At 39.7% G+C, this 23881-nt stretch overlaps 1 protein-coding gene across 1 annotated transcript; it reads right to left on the bottom strand.

The window, feature by feature from the left end:
• Window positions 1-14025: 14025 nt before the first annotated feature.
• Window positions 14026-15142, bottom strand: PRPS1L1 (phosphoribosyl pyrophosphate synthetase 1 like 1). Its single transcript, XM_055269968.2, has one exon. The coding sequence runs from the start codon at window positions 15041-15043 to the stop codon at window positions 14087-14089; it is 957 nt and encodes a 318-aa protein (XP_055125943.1). The 5' UTR covers window positions 15044-15142; the 3' UTR covers window positions 14026-14086.
• Between the last annotated feature and the right edge of the window lie 8739 nt (window positions 15143-23881).

The following is a 23881-nucleotide window of genomic DNA, read 5'->3' as shown; positions in this document are numbered from 1 at the left end:
ACTATGTTGAATAGTAGCGGTGAGAGAGGGCATCCCTGCCTTGTGCCAGTTTTCAGAGGGAATGCTTCCAGTTTTTGCCCATTCAGTATGATATTGGCTGTGGGTTTGTCGTAGATAGCTCTTATTATTTTGAGATACGTCCCATCAATACCTAATTTATTGAGAGTTTTTAGCATGAAGGGTTGTTGAATTTTGTCAAAGGCCTTTTCTGCATCTATTGAGATAATCATGTGGTTTTTGTCTTTGGTTCTGTTTATATGCTGGATTACATTTATTGATTTGCGTATGTTGAACCAGCCTTGCATCCCAGGGATGAAGCCCACTTGATTATGGTGGATAAGCTTTTTGATGTGCTGCTGGATTCGGTTTGCCAGTATTTTATTGAGGATTTTTGCATCAATGTTCATCAAGGATATTGGTCTGAAATTCTCTTTTTTGGTTATGTCTCTGCCAGGTTTTGGTATCAGGACGATGCTGGCTTCGTAAAATGTGTTAGGGAGGATTCCCTCTTTTTCTATCGATTGGAATAGTTTCAGAAGGAATGGTACCAGTTCCTCCTTGTACCTCTGGTAGAATTCAGCTGTGAATCCATCAGGTCCTGGACTCTTTGGTTGGTAAGCTATTGATTATTGCCACAATTTCAGAACCTGTTATTGGTCTATTCAGAGATTCAACTTCTTCCTGGTTTAGTCTTGGGAGGGTGTATTTGTCGAGGAATTTATCCATTTCTTCTAGATTTTCTAGCTTATTTGCATAGAGGTGTTTGTAGTATTCTCTGATGGTAGATTGTATTTCTGTGGGATCGGTGGTGATATCCCCTTTTTCGTTTTTTATTGCATCTATTTGATTCTTCTCTCTTTTCTTCTTTATTAGTCTTGCTAGCGGTCCATCAATTTTGTTGATCTTTTCAAACAACCAGCTCCTGGATTCATTAATTTTTTGAAGGGTTTTTTGTGTCTCTATTTCCTTCAGTTCTGCTCTGATTTTAGTTATTTCTTGCCTTCTGCTATCTTCTGAATGTGTTTGCTCTTGCTTTTCTAGTTCTTTTAATTGTGATGTTAGGGTGTCAATTTTGGATCTTTCCTGCTTGCTCTTGTGGGCATTTAGTGCTATAAATTTCCCTCTACACACTGCTTTGAACGTGTCCCAGAGATTCTGGTATGTTGTGTCTTTGTTCTCATTGGTTTCAAAGAACATCTTTATTTCTGCCTTCATTTCATTATGAACCCAATAGTCATTCAGGAGCAGGTTGTTCAGTTTCCATGTAGTTGAGCGGTTTTGAATGAGTTTCTTAATCCTGAGTTCTAGTTTGATTGCACTGTGGTCTGAGAGACAGTTTGTTATAATTTCTGTTCTTTTACATTTGCTGAGGAGAGCTTTACTTCCAACTATGTGGTCAATTTTGGAATAGGTGTGGTGTGGTGCTGAAAAAAATGTATATTCTGTTGACTTGTGGTGGAGAGTTCTGTAGATGTCTATTAGGTCCACTTTATGTAGAGCTGAGTTCAATTCCTGGATATCCTTGTCAACTTTCTGTCTCGTTGATCTGTCTAATGCTGACAGTGGGGTGTTAAAATCTCCCATTATTATTGTATGGGAGTTTAAGTCCCTTTGTAGGTCACTGAGGACTTGCTTTATGAATCTGGGTGCTCCTGTGTTGGGTGCATATATATTTAGGATAGTTAGCTCTTCTTGTTGGATTGATCCCTTTACCATTATGTAATGGCCTTCTTTGTCTCTTTTGATCTTTGTTGGTTTAAAGTCTATTTTATCAGAGACTAGGATTGCAACCCCTCCCTTTTTTTGTTTTCCAGTTGCTTGATAGATCTTCCTCCATCCCTTCATTTTGAGTCTATGTGTGTCTCTGCACGTGAGATGGGTTTCCTGAATACAGCACACTGATGGGTCCTGACTCCTTATCCAGTTTGCCAGTCTGTGTCTTTTGATTGGAGCATTTAGCCCATTTACATTTAACGCTAATATTGTTATGTGTGAATCTGATCCTGTCATTATGATGTTAGTTGGTTATTTTGCTCATTAGATGCTATAGTTTCTTCCTAGCCTTGATGGTCTTTACAGTTTGGCATGTTTTTGCAGGGGCTGGTACCGGTTGTTCCTTTCCATGTTTAGTGCTTCCTTCAGGAGCTCTTTTAGGGCAGGCCTGGTGGTGACAAAATCACTCAGCATTTGCTTGTCTGTAAAGTATTTTATTTCTCCTTCACTTATGAAGCTTAGTTTGGCGGGATAGGAAATTCTGGGTTGAAAATTCTTTTCTTTAAGAATGTTGAATATCGGCCCCCACTCTCTTCTGGCTTATAGAGTTTCTGCTGAGAGATCAGCTGTTAGTCTGATGGGCTTCCCTTTGTGGGTAACCTGACCTTTCTCTCTGGCTGCCCTTAACATTTTTTCCTTCATTTCAACTTTGGTGAATCTGACAATTATGTGTCTTGGGGTTGCCCTTCTCGAGGAGTATCTTTGTGGCGTTCTCTGTATTTCCTGAATCTGAATGCTGGCCTGCCTTGCTAGATTGGGGAAGTTCTCCTGGATAATATCTTGCAGAGTGTTTTCCAACTTGGTTCCATTCTCCCCATCATTTTCAGGTACACCAATAAGACGTAGGTTTGGTCTTTTCACATAGTCCCAAATTTCTTGGAGGCTTTGTTCATTTCTTTTTATTCTTTTTTCTCTAAACTTTCCTTCTCTCTTCATTTCATTCATTTCATCTTCCATCAGCGATACCCTTTCTTCCAGTTGATCGCATCTGCTACTGAGGCTTCTGCAATCTTCGCGTAGTTCTCGAAACTTGGCTTTCAGCTCCATCAGCTCCTTGAAGCCCTTCTCTCCATTGGTTATTCTAGTTATCCATTCTTCTAATTTTTTTTCAAAGTTTTTAACTTCTTTGCTATTGTTTTGAATTTCCTCTCGTAGCTCAGAGTAGTTTGATCGTCTGAAGCCTTCTTCTCTCAACTCATCAAAGTCATCCTCCATCCAGCTTTGTTCCGTTGCTGGTGAGGAACTGCGTTCCTTTGGAGGAGGAGAGGTGCTCTGTTTTTTAGAGTTTCCAGTTTTTTTGGTCTGTTTTTTCCCCATCTTTGTGGTTTTATCTACTTTTTGTCTTTGATGATGGTGATGTACAGATGGATTTTTGGTGTGGATGTCCTTTCTGTTTGTTAGTTTTCCTTCTACCAGACAGGACCCTCAGCTGCAGGTCTGTTGGAGTTTACTAGAGGTCCACTCCAGACCCTGTTTGGCTGGGTGTCAGCAGCGGTGGCTGCAGAACAGCGGATTTTCGTGAGACCACAAATTCAGTCTGATAGTTCCTCTGAAAGTTTTGTCTCAGAGGAGTACCGGGTTGAATGAGGTGTCAGTCTGTCCCTACTGGGGGGGTGCCTCCCAGTTAGGCTGCTCAGGGGTGAGGGACCCACTTTAGGAGGCAGTCTGTCCGTTCTCAGATCTCCAGGTGTGTGCTGGGAGAACCACTACTCTCTTCAAAGCTGTCAGTCAGACAGGGACATTTAAGTCTGTGGAGGTTCCTGCTGGGTTTTTGTTTGTCTGTGTCCTGCCCCCAGAGGTGGAGCCTACAGAGGCAGGCAGGCCTCCTTGAGCTGTGGTGGGCTCCACCCAGTTCGAGCTTCCTGGCTGCTTTGTTTACCTAAGCAAGCCTGGGCAATGGCGGGCGCCCCTCCCCCAGCCTCGCTGCCGCCTTGCAGCTTGATCTCAGACTGCGGTGCTAGCAATCAGCGAGACTCCGTGGGCTTAGGACCCTCCGAGCCAGGTGCGGGACACAATCTCCTAGTGTGCCGTTTTCCAGGCCCGTTGGAAAAGCGCAGTATTAGGATGGGACTGACCCGATATTCCAGGTGCCGTCTGTTTCCCCTTTCTTTGACTAGGAAAGGGAACTCCCTGACCCCTTGCGCTTCCCGAGTGAGGCAATGCCTCGCCCTGCTTCGGCTCGCGCACAGTGCGCTTCACCGACTGTCCTGTACCTACTGTTAGGCACTCCCTATTGAGATGAAACCGGTACCTCAAGCAGAAATGCAGAAATCACCAGTCTTCTGTGTCGCTGGGGCTGGGAGCTGGAGACCGGAGCTGTTCCTATTCCGCCATCTTGGCTCCACCCCGGGTCTTGACTCTTTATCCAATTTGCCAGTGTGTGTCTTTTAATTGGGGCATTTAGCCCATTTACATTTAAGGTTAATATTGTTATGTGTGAATTTGATCCTGTCTTAATGATGCTAGCTGGTTGTTTTGCCTGTTAGTTAATGCAGTTTCTTCATAGTGTTGATATGCTTTACAATTTGGTATGTTTTTGCAGTGGCTGGTACTGGCTGTTCTTTTCCACATTTAGTGCTTCTTTCAGGAGCTCTTGTAAGGCAGGTCTGGTGACAAAATCCCTCATCATTTTCTTGTCTGTAAAGGATTTTATTTCTCCTTCACTTATGAAACTTAATTTGGCTGGATATGAAATTCTGGGTTGAAACTTCTTCTCTTTGAGAACGTTGAATATTGGCCTCCATTCTCTTCTGGCTTGTCGGGTTTCTGCACACAGATCTGCTGTTAGTCTGATGGGCTTCCCTTTGTGAATAACCCAACCTTTCTCTTTGGCTGCCCTTAACATTTTTTCCTTAATTTCAAACTTGGTGAATCTGACGATTATGTGTCTTGGGGTTGCTCTTCTCAAGGAGTATTTTTGTGGTGTTCTTTGTGTTTCCTGAATTTGAATGTTGGCGTGTCTTGCTAGGTTGGGGAAGTTCTCCTGGATAATATCCTGAAGAGCATTTTCCAGCTTGGTTCCATTCTCCCCGTCGCTTTTAGGTACACCAATCAAATGTAGGTTTGGTCTTTTCACATAGTCTCACATTTCTTGGAGGTTTTGTTGCTTTTTATTCTTTTTTCTCTAATCTTGTCTTCTCTCTTTATTTCATTAAGTTGATCTTCAATCACTGATATCCTTTCTTCCACTTGATTGATTCGGCTATTGATACTTATGTATTCTTCATGAAGTTTTCATGCTGTGTTTTTTAGCTCCATCAGGTCGTTTATGTTCTTCTCTACATTGGTTATTCTAGTTAGCAATTCAACTATCCGTTTTTCAAGGTTCTTAGCTTCCTTGCATTAGGTTAGAATATGCTCCTTTAGCTTGGAGGAGTTTGTCATTACCCACCTTCTGAAGCCTACTTCTGGCAGTTTGTCAAACTCATTCTCCATCCAGTTTTGTTCCCTTGCTGGCGAGGAGTTGTGATCCTTTGGAGGAGAAGAGGCGTTCTGGTTTCTGGAATTTTCAGCCTTTTTGTGCTGGTTTTTCCCCATCTTTGTGGATTTCTCTATCTTTGGTCTTTGATGTTGGTGAGCTTTGGATGGGGTCTTTGAGTAGATGTGCTAATCCTTTCTATTTGTTTCCTGTTTGTTTCTTTTCCTTCTAACAGTCAGGCCTCTCTGCTGCCAGTCTGATGGAGTTTGCTGGAGGTCCACTCCCGAACTTGTTTGCCTGGATATCACTAGTGGAGGCTGCAGAGCAGCAAAGATTGCTGCCTGTTCTTTCCTCTGGGAGCTTCAACCCAGAGAGGCACCTGCCAGATGCCAGCCAGAGCTCTCCTGTATGAGGTGTTTGTTGGCCCCTACTGGGAGTTCTCTCCCAGTCAGTATACATGAGGGCCAGTCATTACATCATAGGCTCCCACTTGAGAGCCAGTCTGACCCTTTGCAGAGCTCGAACTCTGTGCTGGGAGTTCCAGTGTTCTTTTCAGAGCCACCAGGCAGGGACGTTTAAGTCTGCTATAAGCCCCTGACTGGGGCTGCTGCCTTTTTTACAGAGATGCCCTGTCCAGACAAGAGAAATCTGGCAGTCTGGCCTCAGCAGCCTTGCTGAGCTGCAAGAGGCTCCACCCAGTTCGAACCTCCCAGTGGCTTTGTTTACACTGTGACTGTACAACCACCTACTCAAGCCTGAGCAATGGTGGACGCCCCTACCCCCACCAAGCTCGAATGCCCCAGGTGGATCTCAGACTGCTGCTGTGTGGCAGTGAGAATTTCAAGCCAGTGGATCTTAGTTTCCTGGGCCCCATAGGGGTGGGACCCGCCGAGCCAGATCACTTGGCTCCCTTGCTTCAGGACCCCTTTTGGGGGTAGTGAACGGTTCCGTCTTGCTGCCATTCTAGGCACCACTGGGGTATGGAAAAAAAAAGAGCTCCTGCAGCTAGTTCAGTGTCTGCCCAATTGGCCGCCCAGTTTTGTGCTTGAAACCCAGGGCCCTGGTGGGGTAGGCACCGGAGCAGATCTCCTGGTTTGCAGGTTGCGAAGACCGTGGGACAAGCACAGTATCTGCGCCAGAGTTCCTCAGGCTCAGACCCTCACAGCTTCCCTTGGGTAGGGGAGAAAATTCCCTAACCCCTTGTGCTTCCTGGGTGAGGCAACACCGAGCCCTGCTTCGGCAGCTCTCCATGGGCTGTACCTTCTGTCCAGCCAGTTCCAGTGAGATGAACTGGGTACCTCAGTTAGAAATGCAGAAATCACCCACCTTCTGTGTTGATCATACTGGGAGCTGTAGACTGAAGCTGTTCCTATTCGGCCATCTTGAATCCATTTCTCGACCAATGTGTTTTCAATGCAAAGAAAAGATTTGCCTATAGGACAATTTTAAAACCAACTGTACTTGTGATATTAGTCTATTTTATGCCTCCTATCACTGTTCTAAGCACTGTAAGAAATAAAAAAGTAGAGCAAATGGTCATTTCTTACAGAATCCTTCCAATCCTCCTATGAATGGCAGGACTAACAAAACGTATGAAGCAATTAGGAAAGAAGTACTAAACTGTTAAAATAAATATACTGGGTCAATGTACCAAAGAGATGGAGGGTACAGGAAAGACTTTATGTTGGGATTCCTACTGGAGCTTGCCTCTGAGCAATGAGTAGGACTGGAACATGCAGGGAAGAGGAAGGAAGGCAGTTTATGTGGAACCAACAGCGTAAGAAAAGGACTTGGCCTGTGAGCTAATCATATCTGACTCTTGGGAATTCTTGGGAAATTTGATTGAATGGACCATGGTTTTACAGGACCAACAGGTTCTTATGCCCACTGTACAGTAATAAACCAATACACTGAAGGGTTTGCAGCAGAGAAAGAGTTTAATAATCACAGTGTGGCTGAGTGAGAAGATGGGAGGAGACCCTCAAATCCATCTCCCGAAGGAGTTCAGAGCTGAAGTTTTTAAGGGAATCATGGAGGGCAAGAGGCTAGAAAATTGGTGTTATTCATTGGCCAGGGTGAGGGGTATAAAATCATCAGGATGTGAAAACTGCATTCTTTGGTGAGTCAGCTCCTCGTGGGGTCCTTCAACTGATGTCAGTAGTTTTGCTGGTATGTAGGACTTGAAGGAATATCTCAAAGGGAAAACTTAACCTTTCATAATGTTCAAGTTGTTATCTATAGAGCAGTTAAGGGAACTATAATCCAGAGTCTATGTGATTCTAGGACAACAGGCACCACACAACTATGAGGAAGCAGGTCAGAAGGCAAGCTGACCTAATGATTAATGCTGAATGTGCTGCAAGCTCAGTTTATTTTATAAAGTTTATAAGGATAGTTTCACTGGGAGGTTTTTTCTTTCTTGTTTTTTTGACAGAGTTTCACTCTTGTTGCCCAGGCTGGAATAAAATGGCACGATCTCGGCTCACTGCAACCTCTGCCTCCCGGGTTCAAGCAATCTCCTGCCTCAGCCTCCTGAGTAGCTGAGATTATAGGCGCCCGCTACCATGCCTGGCTAATTTTTTGTATTTTTGGTAGAGATGGGGTTTCACCATGTTGGCCAGGCTGGTTGCGATCTCCTGATTTCAGGTGATCCACCTGCCTTGGCCTCCCAAAGTGTTGGGATTGCAGGCATGAGCCACCACGCCTGGCCTCACTGGGAGATTCTTAACAGCCAAACAGAAGAATTTTTCAAACGCAGTAGACAATAGAAAACTAATATTGGGTTTTTGAACATCAGAATGATAAGATTAAAAGGATGCCTTTGAAGGTTACTATCAGCATTTTGTAGGAGAAAGTGTGTAGATACGTTATTAGTGGCAAGGGAACTGGTAGAGTTGACTTAGGTCAGCCTTTGCTCTTGCTGTTCTTCTCATATCTTATGCTATGCCTGGAGACCTTCACAGGGCTAGTTTTTCTAATCCTTCCTTAACTGGTAGGTTATTAAGTGGAAAAGCCAAATGGTAAGTGTATTAGTCTGTTCTCACACCGCTAATAAAGACATACCCAATACTGGGTAATTTATAAAGGAAAGAGGTTTAATTGACTCACAGTTCTGCGTGGCTGGGGAGGCCTCACAATCACGGTGGAAAGTGAATGAGAAGCAAAGTCCCATCTTACATGGCAGCAGGCAAGAGAACTTGTGCAGAGAAACTCCCATTTATAAAACCATCAGATCTCATGAGACTTATTCACTACCACAGGAACAGTATGGGGGAACCGCCCCCATGATTCAAGTATCTCCACCTGGCCCCACCCTTGACACATGGAGATTAGTACAATTCAAGGTGAGATTTGGGTGGGGACAAGGCCAAACCATATCAGTAAGCAAGGAGGAAGAAGAAAAGCACAATTTTCAGTTGTGAAACAGACACTACTCATTGCCTATTCCACAACCAGAGACTCTTTAATGTTGCAAAAGGGAAGCTGCCTTCTCATGCCCTAAGCAGTGAGTTATGCCAGTCATTACATAGCATTTGCAATGAAATCAAGATAAAAAAATTAATGGTTTTCCCAGAAAAGAAAGAAAGAGAATGATGCCTACAAAAACAAGAAGAAAGTCACTAGTTGCATAATAATTAATCAGGATAAAATGTGTTATTTAGAACCATTCAATCACTGCCTTATCTTTTCTCATTCTTACAGGGTACTCATAAGTATAATCATCTGACTGTATCTTTGAAATAGAATTAGGATTTGGGAAGCATCTTAATAAACACTAACTGAAGCCACTCTGAAGAAAACATCATTAATCATGTCATTGATAAGAGATTCTGTCAGCATTACATTTAGAAATTTATACCCAGACTAAATTCCCATAAACAACTCCCGTGTGCATTAGGGATTAGAAAAAAATGAAAGCTTCTTTGTTTACTATAACACTAAAAAAATATTGTTTATGCCCAATTTCTCAAAATGGAAACCACCGAGGCACATGTAGTTTCCCAGCCCAGTTGCAGAATCTTTCCACTGCAGTTCAGTTTGCACTATACTGCTGAATTCTCTTTAGAAAGTACTGTTTTTGCCCAGTGCTGTGGCTGATGCCTGTAATCCCAGTACTTTGGGGAGGCCAAGGGGGGCACACTGCTTGAGGCCACAAGCTTGAGACCAGCCTGGGCAACATGGCAAAACCCTGTCTCTACTAAAAATACAAAAAATTAGCCAGGTGTGGTGGCACACACCTGTAATTCCACTTACTCCAGAGGCTGAGGCACAAGAATGGCTTGAACCGGAGAGACAGAGGCTTGAACCGGAGAGGCAAAGGTTTCAGTGAGCCAAGATTGGGCCACTGCATTCCAGGCTGGGCAACAGAGCAAAACTCCGTCTCAAAAAAAAAATAAATAAACAAAATAAATGAAAGTACTGTTTCCATTGCATCAGCCATCTACTGAAAATCCACTTAAAAAGCTACAAGGGCTCCTCATTGCTTTTTTAAATAAATGAAAAATCCTTAGGCTGGTATTATAGACGCCTACTTAGTTATTCCTAGGTTTACCTATCATTAGGTAAGGTTTATATCAATTTTTAAAAATCAACCAAAGCACAATAGCTATTTAGTACTCTATTAGTCTATTTAGACGCTATTCTTGCCTTCTGCTGAGATGGTTGACTAGATCTATGAGTCACACACTTAATTTCTTCAGGGAAATGTTATCTAGCCACACCCTTGGCCTTCTATCCAGAGCATGATTTTCTAACAATGAATTTCCTAATTTTCACATTCTCTGCCATCTGGATAGGCTAAGAAACTCAACAAATCATCAAGTTCTGGTTCCTGTTTACTTTATTCCTTCCACATTTATCACTTTCCTCTCCCCTTTTACTATAAGCAGCAAGGAGGAACCAGGCTGCATGTTCAACACTTAGCTTGGAAATCTCAGCTAAATATCCAAGTTAATCACTTAGAAGTTCTGTCTTCCACCCAACAGTAGAACACAATTCAGTCATGTTTTCTGCCACTTTATAACACTGAAGCCTTTCCTTCAATTTCAAATAACATACCCTTCATTTTCTTTTGAGACCTCACTGGAGGCATATTTAATGTTGATATTCCTACCAACAATCTGCAAGGACACACACATTCTCTAAGATGAGAGAAGCATCTCTTCCTTCTGAGCCTTCACCAGAATCTCTTTTAACAACTCTATTTCTACCAACAGTCTCTTCAAAGCAATTTAGGCTTTTTCTTTCATATACCTCAGCATTCATTCAGCCTCTACCATTACCCAATTCCAAGGCCACTTCCACATTCCTACATATTTGTTATAGCAGGACTCCACTTCCTGCTACCAGAATCTGTATTAGTTTCCTGGGGGGCAGGGGAGCAGTAACAAATTACTATAAACTGGGTGGCTTAAAACAACAGAAATTTATTCTCTGGAGGCTAAAAGTCCAAAGTCAAGGTGTCAGGAGGGTTGGTTCTTTATGGAGACACTGAGAGAGAATCTGTTTCTTGGGTATTTCCTAGCTTCTAGTAGCTGCTGGCAGTCCTTGGCATCTCTTGGCTTATAGACATATCACTCTAATCTCTGCCTCCATCATCAATGACTTTCTCCTTTGTGTCTCTGTCTCTCTAACCTCCTTTTGCCTATTCATTCCTGTAATGGTATTTAAGGCCCACCCTAAATCCAGCATGATCTCACCTCAAAATCCTAAACTTATTTGCATCTGTAAAGATCTTTTATCCAAATAAGGTCAAATTAACAGGTTCTGGGGGTTGTGATTTGGATATATCCTTTTGGTGGCCACTATTCAGCTTACCTGTCCCTCTTGCTCCCCAAATTTCATGTCTGTCCACATATAAAACATGTTCACCTCATCTCAACATCTCCAAAATCTCAGCCCATGGTAACATCAGCACTAAGTCCAAAATCTCACCTAAATATTATCAGCTCAAAAGCCTCAGATCTTGTCATCTAAATCAGATATGGGTGAGACTATGGGTATAAATTATCTTGGGGCAGAAATTCCTCTCTATCTTTGGATCATGAACACAGAAAACAAGTTATCTACTTCCAAAATAAAAGAGTGGGACAGGCATTGAATATCCTTATGCATGAATTGGGTTTACAATATATATCCTTATACATTCCTATTCAAAAAAGAGAAATTGGAAGGAATAAAAAGGTTGTCAGTCCCAACTCTGAAATCTAGTAGGAGAAATTTAATTAAGTTTCAAGACCTAAGACTAATTATCTGTGGCTTGATGCTTGCTATATACAAAATGTTTATGTCTCCCCAAAATTCCTATGTTGAAATCCTAACCCCTAATATGATGGTATTAGGAGGTGGAACCTTTGGTGGGCGATTAGATCATAAGGGTGGGGTCCCCATGAATGGGATTAGTGCCCTTATAAAAGAGACCCCCAAGAGTTTTCTAACCCCTCTGTCATATGAGGACACAGTGAAAAGACAGCTGTCCATGAACCAGTAAGTGGGCCCTCACCAGACACAGAATCTTCTAGCACCTTGATCTTGCACTTTTCATCCTTCAGAACTGTCAGAAGTAAATTTCTGTTGTTTACAAGCTACCCAGTCTATGGTAGTTTATCACAGCAGCCTGAGTGGACTAAGACGATGCTCCACTTGCTGGGGTCACAGCTCTAGCCTGTGAGTCTGCAGCAATGGCTCCATTAGCCTCTGGGCCTATGGCGGCAGCTCAGTCTGCTTCTGGGCTGTCCTCAGCAGCCCCAGCTGGCCTCGGTGCCACTCTGCCCTTAGAGTCATTCATCCTCTCTCAAAGGGTAGCACACATTTGTAGCTGAGTATCTCTATCAGTCTGTTTCTGGCTGTAAAATCCCAGAAGTCACGTTTCAATCTTATCTTTTATGAGTTCTAAGTTTTATATCCTTCTTAAAAAGGACTTCTTGGACAGGTGCGGTGGCTCATGCCTGTAATCCCAGAATTTTGGGAGGCTGAGTCGGGAGGATTTCTTGAGTCCAGCGGTTCAAGACCTCCCTGGCCAACATGGTGAAACCCCATCTCTACTAAAAATACAAAAATTAACCAGGTGTGGTGGCATGTGCCTGTAATCCCAGCTACTCAGAAGGATTGCTTGATCCTGGAGGAGATGGAGGATGCAGTGAGCCGAGATCACTAGCCACTGCACTCCAGCCTAGGTGACAGAGGGATACCCTGTTTCAAAAAAAAAAAAAAAAAGGCCTTTTTAACTGTAAAGGTATATGTGATTCCACATTTTATTCTCATGCTTTACAATTCTGTTTTTTATAACCATTCCTCTGGAATTTATTCTTGTGCATCATTTAAGGATGAGATAAAAGTGTGGTTTCCCAATCAGTAGCTAGTTATCTGGCCCTATTGATCCTATTGATTGATCAATGCCTTATTTATCTATAATATGCCAGTTTTATCATATATATGAATATTTGATGTAATGCCTTTTTTTTTTTTAAAGAGATGAGGTCTTGCTATGTTGCCCAGGCTGGTCTCTTAACTTCTGGGTTCAAGTGATTCTCTCATCTCAGCATTTCCACCTCCGGAGTAGCTGAGACTACAGGCATGTGCCACCATTCCTGAGTCGATTTAATGACATTTTAACAGAATCCTCCCTCCCTCTCTCTCTCTTTCTCTAAATAATGGTTGTGAGCTCTCAGCCAATGGGAATTCATGTGTAGTGTGATGAACTGTATAAAACAGTTCTCAGGCAGTAAGCATAAGAACACTATAGCTTCAGCTAGGAGGCCCACTGCTTAGCTACCATAGGGTGAATATGTTCTGCAGGATGTGTTATTTACTATTCAATGGCCTGTCTTTTGTTTATTTTGTATTCTGTAGAGAATTTTGTCCCAAATGACTGATTAACTATGTGGAAATAATAATGTTGATTATGCTTCATATAAACAAGAAAATAGTGTTACAATGGGTCTTAAAAGTAGAAGCCTTGGCGAGGCTTTTGAAGAGGCACTTTCCAGGATACAATCAAGGAAGCAGAAGGTTAAGATCATGCAGAAACTAGATATTGATAAGTGCTAACTGACATTAAAAAGGCCATCCTAAGCATCACGGTGATCTAGATTGACTAACAATTGTATGAAGATAGCTGGGAAAAAACTATGGCAGGAGTCTTATCCCCACTTCGGAGAATCTGAGTAGACCGCAGAAGTGGTTGCCAAGGCAGGATATCAGGAAAGCATCTCCATAGGGACTTTGTGATAGCAATTCTCTGATAGAGATGATTCAGTTATATACCTCCTTCCAGTAACATAGTCCCTCCACTAAATAGAGTATGTGTGTACTAAATTCCTGTAAGTGTACATGAATCTGTTTCAGGAATATATATTCTGCAATATTAATTTATGTGCCCATTCCTGCATCAATACCACATTTTAATCGCTGTAGCTTTGAAATGTTTTAATGTATTGTGACACAGAAAAGATCTTGAATATTTTTGCTTATTTACTTTTCCAGATGAACTTTAAGAAAAGCTTGTGTCAAGTTCTCTTTTCTTAAAAATCCCTTTGGCCACGTACAGTGCCTCACACCTATAATCTCAGCAGTTTGGGAGGCAGAGAAGAGCAGATCACTTGAGGTCAGGAGTTGAAGACCAGCCTGGCCTACATGGTGAAATCCTGTTTCTACTAAAAAAAAAAAAAAAAAGATACAAAATTAGCAGGGCGTCGTAGCGGACACCTGTAATCCCAGCTAGTGGGGAGGCTGAGGTAAACTCTTATATACCTGATGTAGGATGTAGAAAGTTAACACTGGAGCAAGCTGGATCTTCTGCTGAACTTTTAATCAAACCTAAGAAAAAATGAAGGCAAGGTTTGTTTTTATTAATCTTATTTTATTTGAAAATAGCATAACCTAGAAGATATTCTGTTATAAAGGAACATGGCTGAACAGGTAGGAAACAGATTCCCCATTATGAGTTCTCCTTATGGCTTCTGCAAGGATCATGGAGATGTCAATTACTCGTATTTTGGAGCAATGCTTCATCTTATCATCTTGAGGTATGGTATTGGTGACTACCACTGCTTCAAAGCATGCAGTGTTGATGCGAGAAATGGCTGGGCCAGAAAAGATTCCATGAGTCAAGGTAGCATAAACTCTGGTCGCTCCAGCTGAAAGAAGTTTGTCAGCTGCGAGGCAGATTGTACCACAAGTGTCTGCCATGTCATCTACAAGGATAGCCACACGATCATTCACATCTCCCACTAGCACCATGCAGTCCACTTCATTGGCCTTCTTCCGTTCTTTATGAATCAAAGCAAAGTCCACATTCAACTGGTCTGCAATGGAGGTCACTCTCTTAGCTCCACCAGCATCTGGCGAGACTATAGTGCAGTTCTTCCACTCAGAGATATTCTCCCTTATCCACTTCAGGACAGTTGGCTCTGCATACAAGTTGTCTACTGGGATATCAAAAAAGCCCTGAATTTGAGAAGCATGTAGGTCCATGGTGATGATATGATCCGCACCTGCTATAGAGAGCATATTTGCAACAAGCTTGGCAGAGATTGGGGCCCGGCTCTTATCCTTCTTATCCTGTCGGGCATAAGGGAAGCATGGGATGACTGCAGTAACTCGGCTAGCTGAAGCAATCTTGCAGGCATTAATCATTATCAAAAGCTCCAATAAACTGTTGTTGATTTCGCCACAACCACTCTGAACGATGTAGACATCCTCTCCACCCACACTCTCATCAATTTCCACACAGGTCTCCTGGTTGCTGAATTTCTCAGTCACCACCTTGCCTAGCTCCAGGCCGAGGTGGCTGGCTATTTTCTGGGATAAGTCCTGGTGGGAGCTGCCGCTGAAGATTTTGATATTCGGCATCTCGGCCAACTACCAGAGGCACTCCGTAGAGCGATCCAGCTGCCGCTGAGACTGGAACGGAAGTGAAGCACCGACTCTAACGGCTTCCGGTTGTTACTCAACCGTTAGGGTCCTTTCCCCGTTGCGGCGCGCAGTTCCAAATTGACCCTGGGTCTCTTGAAAAAATCCCTGCTTGCCACCTCCCACTTCACACTTTTAGACTAAATAATCAAGTATTTAGAGTGTATGGAGTTTTTTTTCTATTAGCACCTATATTAGTTTCCTGGGGCTATTTAAACAAATTTGAATGCATAAAATCATACAACTTCTACAAATCAAAACCCAAGTTTAAAAGGAAAATTACCTACTAAAGTATATGCAAAGGATTATTTTAGAAAGAATTTCCCCAATGAAGCGAGAAAAAGACAATAAAATAGAAAGTTGAAAAATGGCATAAATAGGCAATCACAGTAAAAAAAAAAAAAAATGGGTAAGAAACATGCAACAATGGAAGTAATTAAGAAAACGCTATTTTCACATATCAAGTAGCCAAAATGTTAAGATGGATAAGGTCTTCTATTCGGATGGAATGTATAAATATGTAGATTTTGCATGGGTAATTTTGCACATAAACTTTGACTCATCATGTAGACTTCTAGGAATCTATTTCAGAGAAATTTTCACAAGCACCCCAAATATATATGGCTACATAGTAGTGTTGCTGTATTCATTCATTCAACAAATATTTTGTGAACATCTCCTATATGTCAAGTATTATACCACTTCTAGGGTATAAAAATGGTGCATGACAAATAGTAATTGCCCTAGAATTGTTTATAAAAGCAAAATCTGGACACCAACAAATGTTCGTTGATAGGTAAATTACCAAATAATTTATTGTGTATACATATGCTACCATTAAATAGATTAAGTGTAATCATGTGGAAATGTCTCCTAGGTATTTTTTTAAAAGTAAAAAGTCAGTCACAAAATTATGCATAGTATTATATTTATGTATTTAAGATTATGTGATACTGAAAGCATCCAATTAGCATGGAAGTCCTCTTTATAATAGTTACCTTTGGAGAGGGGAGTAGGTTGTGAGAGTTGAGAATGAAGGAGGACTGTTACATTTTACTGCTATCAGTGTGGCATTTGAACATTTATTACTTTTATAATAAAAAAGATGAACAAAATATATTTGGTAATTAAATGTTTGTTAGCAAATTTTAAGTATACAGCTTCCATGGTGTATCGGGGCTGGAAATAGTGAGGAAGGTGGCAGAAAGGACGATAGATGCCAATAATTTCATAAAAATAATGGAGGCACCAGATACAGATCAACCATTTATATCTTGCTAATTGTGTGCCTGACATTTGGATACCAGGGTGTTTTCATTTAGCCTAAAACCAAATCATCACTTTTTTCATATTGTAAAATAACCAAATAATGTAATAGATTTTCTCACTACACTTCTGGGCTTCCTTAATGTGTTGGGTTCATGAACAGGATAAGCTCAGAAATGGAATAAGAAATGGGGTAGGCAACAAAGATGGGTAAGATTCTGCAATGTCTGTGAAAAACATTACTTAGCTATAAAAAGGTAGTTTATATGTTGAATGAGGTATTATTATAAACTCAAACAAACAGCTATGTTTTAAATATTACACCAAAATGAGTTGCTGCTGATCCAGTCATTTCTCTCCTGACATCAACATGCTTTTCTCCCTAGTTTAGCCTCTTCCTGGTTGACAGTGTATGCCAGCCCATTTCTGTCCATAACCCTTCATTCATGTTCTTTTTATCACAAAAAAAATCAATAGACCTACCTATACCACATAATTCTCACCCTTAGCCAGACTACATAAAGTGATTTTTAAAAATCCCATGGCTTAATTTAGAAGCACCAAAAAGTATTTGTAGTTTCAATTTATTTTTCTCTTACTATTCTCAGTGTGTCACACATTTTTCAGTGTTTTTTTTTTTTTAAAAAAAAAACAGATTCTAAACGGTTTAATATTACCTAAATAGGATTAAATGCTAATGTAAACATTTAAAACCCATATTTGGTTGCATTTTCTTTGAGGTGTTAAGGAGGAGAAATTTTTGTCTTGCTGCTATTTTTGTTTCAAGCTCTAGCTATTGCTATATGTTATAGTTCCAGAAATTTGTCTACAGTCATAAAATGTTAAAGATAGATATGGCCTTAGAGACCACCTAGTCTGATATCACAATTCACAGACAGGGAACTAAGGCTCAAAGAAATGAAGCAACCTGCCTGGGATCTATCAGCTAAATAGAGGCGGAGTGTGGATTAGAATGTGGGACTCCTGAATTTCCAAGTAGGGCATCATCAACTGTACACTTTTAAGCCTTTTCTGTGAGATTTATCAATATAAAGGAAAAATTTAAAAGTACTACAAAATATTTGCATAATTTGTTTCTCTTTTACCAAGCAACTACAATAAAGAACAAAATCCCAAACATGAGACTGGAAAGTTTTTTGCTTTAAAAACAAAAAACTTTTCCCAGAAAGAAATGAACCATTAGTAGTGTCAGGGAAGTAGCTTTGTTATTCTGACATTTCTGTTACCTACCTGGTCTATTGCAAGGGAATTTAGCGTCTGTTTACTTTGGTCTCTGTAGGTTGAGAGGGACATCTGTTTTATCATTGACTGCATTTCACAAGTTACAGGTAGGAATGATGCCTATTGAACAGCATCTTCTATTAAGGACATTGTTTCTTAAATTACTCTGGAAACAAAAATTGCGATATAGAGACAATGCCTTATCTTTCTCCTTCCCAAGGCAAGCATACTTAAATGTCATCTCTATGGATCTGTGAGAATTACTATATTCTGAAGGTTTTTGAGTCAATACCCAGAATATATATATATATATACACACACATATGACCTTGGTAATAGTTTCTTGCTTTACTGATTATTCTTTTACCCTTCACAATTCCAACATAAATAATTCAAAGAGAGCTCTGATGCAGCTTGATCTGCTAGAGAAAAAAGAAATTCAGTCAGTTCTTTCAGAAAGTGAAGAAAAATGGATGTTGTATTTTAAATGAAATAAATGCTTTCACTAAACATACTTGCAGTTGACAAAATGCTAGATGTTTAGGTGGCAATTATAGTTTTTTGATAAACTGTCAAATCTTGTCACAACACATGTTACAAACAAGGACAGATTTAGATGTCCTTTATGACAGCTTTGTGTAGGTTGAGAATGTTTAGCAGTTAATTTCAAACGAGGAACATATTTTTCTTTCCAGCAGTTATCTGCTTGTTTATTAGGCAGAGTTTCTGTGTGCCTTTAATCTTAACTCATTTGACTCACAGTTCCAGATCATTATTGTAACATTACCTCATTTATTTTATTTGTAATAATCATCCACAATACTTTGGGAAAACAATTTCCTACAAAGCTTCACATTGATATAAATGCTTTAAGGTTTGTTTTGTGATTGTTTACGATTAAAGTTGACTACTCTGAGTGTTTACTGAGCTTTTGGTTGGAAATCTGTCGTTTTATACAATAAATGTGTAGATAGCAACTAAATAAAGCTGAGTGAAACAAATAGGAGAAATTTTTGTGATTCAGAAATGTGGCTTTAATTCTGAGTGTTAGACTCATGAGGGTGTTTTTGCAATGCACTTTGGAATTAAAAAAACTTTGGTGCACTTAAAAATGTTAGTATAAAATAATAATCTTGGAATGACAGCAAGGTTACACAAGCTGAATATGTCATTGTAAAAGACAGACAAAGGAACATATAGAGAGTTTCCATAACTAGTAAATTGCAAATAAGAAAATATCTTTTCAATATTTCTGTGAAATATTTTACAGTATTTCAAATCAGTGTTTGATAGTGAATATTTCATTTCTCACATGCAATGTCAGTCTCATGAAATTAATAAAAAGATGTGTTTATTTTGACAAAACGCAAGCTTCATTTATGTTGTTTAAACCCCTTTAAAAAGACAGTTCTTTCCTCCTCAAAAGTGACCATTTATTTAATTCTAACAATAAACATTGAGACTAGTTGTGCACTCGCCTAAGCGAAAATTGAGTACCGTTTGTTTTGGAATGGTTCTGCAATTCTCAAACTTCAGAGCATCAGGATCACTGGGAGGATTTGTTAGAACACAGATTCCCAAGCTCCATCCCCAGAGTTTCTCATCAGTAGGCCTGGGGTGAAGGCCCAGAGTTTGTGTTTCTAACAAGACACTAGACAAGACTGATGCTGTTGTTCTATTGGTACGTTTGAGAATCTATTTCATTTTATCTAAATTTATTGGCTAGATGCTTTCCATAAGATCCTCCTATTATATTTTTAGTGTCTGCAACATCTTTAGTACAATTCCCTTTGTCATTTCTGGTATTAGATTTGTGTAATTATTCTCTTTCTTTTTGATCAATTTCACCAGCAGTCTGTTAATTTTATCAGCCCTTTCTAAAAAACCTAATGTTTTGATGTATACCTAATGGTTGATGTATCATACTTCATTGGCTGCTTGTTTTTAACTTTATTGACTTCAAGATTATTTACTATTTACTTTCATCTCATCTTTGAGTTTATTTTGCTGTCCCTTTTCTAATTTGAGATGTGTGCTTAGCTTACTATTTATCACTAGTAAAGCTATATATTTTTCCTGTAAGTACTATTTTACCTGAAGTTTTATGTGTAGTATTTTTGTTATTGTGCAGATAAGGCCAGTTTCCAATTTGGATAGCAATGTCTTCATTTCAGGGGTTATTTTAAAGTTTATTTCTTAATTTACAAATATATGGGGCATTTCTAGATATTTCGTTGTTTTGGGTTTCTTGCTTAATCACACTATAGCCAAAAGACATGTTCTTTGTGATTTTAGTCCATTGAAATTTACTGCAACTTTTCTTATCGTCCTCAGTGGTCACTTTTCATAAATATTTTGTGCGTGCTGAAGAATAAATGTACTCTTGAGTGGATAGGTGCGATATACCTACTCATGCAATAGATCTGGGATCTGGTTTGTTGTAGTATTATTTACATCTTCTATAGCTTTACTCAATTTTTTGTCTGCTTTATCAAATACTGAAAGAAATAGGTTTCCACAGTGACCGTTGGTATGTATCTATTTCTTCTTACATAGCCCTTTCTTATTTCTCTATATTTTGAGGCTCAGTAGTTACTGAAATTTAATTTGTCATAACTTTTTGACGAACTATGATATTACTTTAAAGTAACACTTTTTTTTTCTAATAATGCCTTTTGCCTTAAATTCTATTTTGCCTGGTGATTATTTTATTATATTAGCTATCTTTTTAGATGGCATTTGGTTTATTTTCTTATTTTTTAGTTTCAATCTTACTGCATGTTTATGTATTAAATGTGTTGCTTATAAATAGGATACGGTTAGATTTTATTGTATCTCCTAATCAAAGTTATAAGTTAATGAATACCTTTCCCCTCCTCTCAGAAAATGCAAAGATCTTCATGTCATTTAACTTCATTTATTCCCTCCTGACATAAACAGTAGCAGCCAGCTATTATCATTTTGTCTCTTTTCTTTCTTCCTTTCTTCTTTTCTTTCTTTTACTTCCACATTCACATTATTATTAATATTTTATACAATCAGTGTCCCTTTAGAAATATGTACCTATGTTTTGCTGTCTTTGGTCCTCTTTTATTGTCATATCTTAAGGCTTTTATTTGGCATGACTTTTCTTCTGCTTAAAGCATATCCTTACAAATTTTCGAGGTGCTACTGGTGAAAAACTCCACTTTTTCCTCTTTTTCTGATAACATCTTCATTCCACCCTCATTCTTTTTATTTTATTTTATTTTATTTTATTTTATTTTACATCAATAGTTTTTGGGGAACAGGTGGTTTTTGGTTACATGGATAAATTCTTTAGTGGTGATTTTTGAGATTTTGGTGTTCCCGTCACCTGAGCAGTGTACACTGTACCCAATATGTAGTCCTTTTATCTGTCATGCCCCCTTCCACTCTTCCCCCTGACTCCCCAAAATCCATGACAGCATTCTTATGCATTTGCATCTTCATAGTTTAGCTCCCACTTATAAATGAGAACATAGGATATTTGTTTTTCCATTCCTGAGTTACTTCACATAGAACAATCGTCTCCAACTCCATGCAGGTTGCTGTGAGTGCCATTATCTCATTCCTTTTTATGGCTAAGTAGTACTCCATGGTGTGTGCATGTGTATATATATCACATTTTCTTTACCCACCTATTGGTTGATGGGCATTTAGGATGGTTCCATATATTTGCAATTGCAAATTATGCCACCATTAACATGTTTGTGCAAGTGTCTTTTTCATATGACTTCTTTAACTCTGGGTAGATACCCAGTAGTGGGATTGCTGAATTAAATGGTAGTTCTACTTTTGGTTCTTTAAGGAGTCTCCGTACTGTTTTCCATGGTAGTTATACTAGTTTACATTCCTATCAGCAGTGTAAAAGCATTCCCTTTTCACCACATCTATGGCAACATCTATTATTTTTGGATTTTGAAATTATGACCATTCTTGTAAGAGTAAGGTTGTATCTCATTGTGGTTTTAATTTGCATTCCCCTGATAATTAGTAATGTTAAGAATTTTTTCATATGTTTCTTAGCCATTTGCATATCTTCTTTTGAGAATCTTCTATCCATGTCCTTAGCCCACTATTTGATGGGATTAGTTGTTTTATTCTTGCAGATTTGTTTGAGTTCCTTGTAGATTCTGGATATTAGTTCTTTGTCGGATGCATAGTTTGCAGATATTTTCTGTATGGAATGTCTGTTTACTCTGCTGATTATTTCTTTTGCTGTGCAGATGCTTTTTAGTTTAATTAGGTTCCGTTTATTTATTTTTGTTTTTGTTGCATTTGCTTTTGTGTTCTTGGTCATGAACTCTTTGCCTAAGCCAATGTCTAGAACAGTTTTTCTGATGTTATCTTCCAGAATTTGTATGGCTTCAGGTCTTAGATTTAAGTCTTTGCTCCATCTTGAGTTGATGTTTGTATAAGGTGAGAGATGAGGATCCGGTTTCATTCTTCTACCTGTGGCTCACCAATTATCCCAGGACCATTTGTTGCATAGGGTGTCCTTTCCCCTCTCTATGTTTTTGTATGCTTTGTCAAAGATCAGTTGGCTGTTACCAAACTATACCCTGTAATATAGTTTGAAGTCAGGTAATTTAATGCCTTCAAATTTATCCTTTTTGCTTTTGTTATGTGGGCTCTTTTTTGGTTCCACATGAATTTTAGGATTGTTTTTTCTAGCTCTGTGAAGAATGATGATGATATTTTGATGGGAATTGCATTGAATCTGTAGATTGCTTTTGAAGTGTGGTCATTTTTACAATATTGATTCTGCCCATCCATGAGCATGGGATGTGTTTCCATTTGTTTGTTTGTCTGTGATTTCTTTCAGCAGTGTTTCATAGTTTTCCTTGTAGAGATCTTTCACCTCCTTCATTAGGTATATTGCTAAATTATTTTTTTACTTTATTTTTTGCAGCTAGTGTAAAAAGGGTTGAGTTCCTGATTTGAATCTCAGCTTTGTTGTTGTTGTTGTATAGCAGTGTTATTCAATTGTGTAAATTAATTTTGTATCCTAAAACTTTACTGAATTCATTTATCAGATCTAGGAGCTTTTTGAATGGGTCTTTGTGATTTTCTAGGTATACAATCTTATCGGCAAACAGTCACAGTTTGGCTTCCTCTTTACTGATTTGGATGCCCTGTGTTTCTTTCTCTTGTCTGATTGCTCTGGCTAGGACTTCCAGTACTATGTTAAATAGAAGTGGTGAAAGTGGGCATCCTTGTCTTGTTCCAGTTCTCAGGGAAAATGCTTTCAACTTTTCCCCTTTCAGTATAACAGATGACTTTTATTACCTTGAGATATTTCTCCTCTATGCCAGTTCCGCTGAGGGTAATCATGAAGCGATGCTGGATTTTGACAGATGCTTTTTCTGTGTCTATTTAGATGATCATTTGATTTTTGTTTTTAATTCTGTTTATGCGATGTACCACATTTGTTGACTTGTGTATGTTAAATCATCCCTGCATCCCTGGTATGAAACCACTTGATTATGGTGTACTATCTTTTTGATATACTGTTGGATTCAGATAGCTAGTATTTTGTTGAGGATTTTTGAATTTATGTTCATCAGGGATATTAGCCTGTAGTTTTCTTTTTTTGTTTTGTTATATAACAGAATATGTTTATTCTGTATCTTTTAATTGGAGCATTTAGGCTCACTGCAACCTCTGCTTCCTGAGTTCAAGTGATTCTCCTGCCTCAGCCTTCCGAGTAGCTGGCACTACAGGCGCCTGCCACCACGTTGGCCATGCTGGTCTGGAAGTCCTGATCTCAGGTGATCCGCCCACCTTGGCCTCCTAAAGTGCTGGGATTACAGGCGTGAGCCACCGCGGCCGGCCTGAAACTGTTTTTATTTTTATTTTATTATTATTATTATTTTTGAGACGGAGTCTTGCTCTGTAGCCCTGGCTGGAGTGTAGTGGCGCGATATCGGCTCACTGCAAGCTCCACCTCCCGGGTTCACGCCATTCTCCTGCCTCAGCCTCTCCGAGTAGCTGGCACTACAGGCGCCCGCCCCCACGCCCGGCTAATTGTATTTTTAGTAGAGACTGGGTTTCACCATGGTCTCGATCTCCTGACCTCGTGATCCGCCCACCTCGGCCTCCCAAAGTGCTGGGATTACAAGCGTGAGCCACGGCTCCCAGCCTGAGCCTGAAACTATTTGTAAAATACTTAATGTACGAGCTGTTCTATAAGATGTGTCTGGTGATTCCAATATCTGAAAATTTTGGAGTCTGTATCTGCTATTTATT

The sequence above is a fragment of the Symphalangus syndactylus genome, chromosome 3 (assembly GCF_028878055.3).
Source record: "Symphalangus syndactylus isolate Jambi chromosome 3, NHGRI_mSymSyn1-v2.1_pri, whole genome shotgun sequence".
Classification (NCBI taxonomy): Eukaryota; Metazoa; Chordata; class Mammalia; order Primates; family Hylobatidae; genus Symphalangus; species Symphalangus syndactylus.
This window is presented reverse-complemented; position numbering and strand designations above follow the sequence as displayed.